At 58.2% G+C, this 2,643-nt stretch overlaps 1 protein-coding gene across 2 annotated transcripts in view; it reads left to right on the forward strand.

The window, feature by feature from the left end:
- Positions 1-272, forward strand: part of LOC107113532 (transmembrane 4 L6 family member 5-like) — a 3,172-nt gene extending 2,900 nt beyond the window's left edge. For both annotated transcript variants that reach the window (XM_015414867.1, XM_015414866.1), the window contains exon 5: positions 78-272. In XM_015414867.1, the coding sequence (XP_015270353.1) occupies positions 78-92 (15 nt within the window). In that variant the 3' untranslated portion in view covers positions 93-272. The remainder of the gene's footprint in view (positions 1-77) is intronic.
- The last annotated feature ends 2,371 nt before the right edge of the window (positions 273-2,643 follow it).

Below are 2,643 nucleotides of genomic sequence, written 5' to 3' on the forward strand. Positions count from 1 at the left end.
GGGCCAGGTTCCCCCCCCCCCCACAGAAGATCTTCCCTCTGCACTAACGTTCACTGCTGGCATCTGGTTTTCCACAGCAGACCCATTACTGACGTGGTGACGACGGAGCCCCTTCCTCCTCCTCCTCGTGGACAGTCTCTGCATCTCCACTGAAGACCCCTCCCACACCCCTCCTGGTCCTGCCTGCCTCCCCCTTTTGCTGAGGTGCCGGGTCAGTGCCATGGTCACCCCTCTCCCCCAGCACAAATAAACTCCCTGTGCCCCCCCCCCACCACCACCACACGTGCTTGTTTTTTCCACTCCACGTGCCAAGGAGCCCTGCCTGATGATGAGCTGGAGATAAAGCAAAGCAAAGGTTGCTAGGAAGGGACTTTGGCTGGGCCAGCTGGCTGCTGCTTCAGAGGAGGAGACCCTTCTTCTTGCCTGGGCTCCGATGGCCTTTTAGCACAGCTCGCCTGACCCCTGGGCAGGGCAGGAGTCTCCTCTGAGACACCCCCCCCCGCAGCAGGAAGGGGGCCAGCAAGAGCAGCAGCAACGGGGAGGGGAGGGGGGGGTCTGCAGGCAAAGGCTCTCCCACACCCTGTTTCTGGGGAACAGCCTCACTAGGTAGAGGTGCTGAGGCAGCAAACCCCACCCACCCCCCCCCCAAACTCTGCCCCACAGGGGAAACTGGGTGGGTGGGGGAGGGTGGAGCGCAAGGGGAAGGGGGTGGCGTTCTGCGCAAAGCCCCACCCCCCCAGCTTTTCTTGCCCTCCCCCTTAGCAGAAACCCTCCTGTAGCAGGGCTCTGTGGATTACACAAGCAATGGTTTCTGTCTCTTTCACCTTAGGCAAGAGAGAACCACGGGAAATATTTACATCCTATTTTATTGGTCAGAGCTCACTTAGATCGGTAGTAATTTTTTTTTTTTAAGTATGAAACCAAAACCCATTTCAAACAATCCAACTAAATTTGAATTTATTTGAGCAATCCACTCACCACAGTAGATGCACACCAACAGCAGGAGACATATGGGGGGGGGGGCAGCGGAATCAGCTGCAAGCCCACCTGAAGAAGCCGTGTTTTGTCTGTCCAAAAGCTGAGCAGGGAAAGGGCGTGTCCATCCCCCCCCAGCTTAGGGTGGGCCAGGTTCTGAGGCTGGGGGGGGGGAGGCATGTGTGCACGCGTGCAAGCTAGACCCATGGGAAGGGCCTTCATCTGAGGAACTGCTTGTGAGCCACACAATATGGAGCGACAACTCAGAAGAGAGTGCCCTTGAGCCCGGGAAGAACACCTTCACGACAGTGTGATTGGACGGGAGCCACTTTCAGCCCTGTGTGGGCAGGGCCTTTGAGATGAGCTGCCCCCAACCCGAACCCTCCCCTGGGAGAAGGAGCCTCCCCCCCGCCCCGTATGGCCAGAGGCAAATGGGCCAAGCCTCAAAGAAGCCTCCTAGGTGGCCTAGATGAAGGAGGAGGAGGAGGTTGGATTCATACCCCGCCCTTCACTACCCAAAGGAGTCTCAGAGTGGCCTACAAATTCCTTTCCTTTCCCTCCCCCTCCCCATAACAGACAGGCACCCTGTGAGGCGGGTGGGGCTGAGAGAGCTCTGATACAAACTGCTCTTTTTTCAATGACAGCTCTTATCAGAACTACAGCTTGCCCAAGGTCATCCAGCCAGGTGCAGGTGGAGGAGGAGTGGGGAATCAAACCCGGTTCTCCCAGATTACCGGGCGCTTAACCACGACACACCAAACTGATCCTTGGGAGGGAGACATGAAAGGGGAAGAGTGCCCTTGAGCACGTGGGGAACACCTTTTCCTTGCCCTGGAGGAGCCCCAATCAGCCCCCCCTCACATCTGTGATTGGGGAAGGGTCTCTGAGCCATAGAAGCTGACACTTTCCCGTTTGGAAGCTGGCTGACTTCCCTGAAAAGAGGGCTTGGCTCCCAGAGGCCACCCACCTTCCCCAGCCAGGGTGGTATCGCATGGGGTCTCCTCCGTTCTCCCCCAGGGCAATAGTGCCAGGGCATGAACTCAGCCTATGCTCCAGAGCGTCCAACTGACCCTCTCCTGCAAAGAACAGTTCCTGGGGCCGCTTCTGCAAGTGACCAGCGATGCACACAGATGCAAGAGCACCAGGGTTGCCCCAAGCAAGAGGGCTGGTGATGGAGCTGGGGGGCGTAGCCCTGCAAAATGGACTGCACACTGAGGCTAAGTTCTTGGAGAAGTGAAATGATTATCAAGACAAGGGGGCATCTGAGCATGTGCAGAGTGTTTTTCCCCTCCCCAATGAGTAATTTCAGCTACTGTCCAAGCCCTTCCAAATAAGGGTAGGTGACCAGGAGCCTCACAACAAAGTCCTTGCTGGTCCGAGCGCTCTCCACAGCCGTTGGTCTCGCCCACCCTGACCACCTCCTCCTCGGTTGCTGGGCGTGGGGGATACTGGCCGCTTCCTGGCGCGTCGATTCCAGGAGGTGGTGGTGCTGGGGCTCCATGGCCCCCGGCCTCCTCGTCTCTCTCGTAAGGCTCTGGTATTTAACCCCTCTGGCCGAGACACCCCCAGCCGGGGTCTGAGGGAAGCGGGGCGAGAAGCTCTTGAAGGGGCCGGCTGGATGTGTGGGGGGGTGCCGATCAGGTGACACGGGTGTCCTTTTAAATAAGC

This window comes from Gekko japonicus, unplaced genomic scaffold (genome assembly GCF_001447785.1).
Source record: "Gekko japonicus isolate JY-2015 unplaced genomic scaffold, Gekko_japonicus_V1.1 scaffold2374, whole genome shotgun sequence".
In the NCBI taxonomy this organism is placed as follows: domain Eukaryota; kingdom Metazoa; phylum Chordata; class Lepidosauria; order Squamata; family Gekkonidae; genus Gekko; species Gekko japonicus.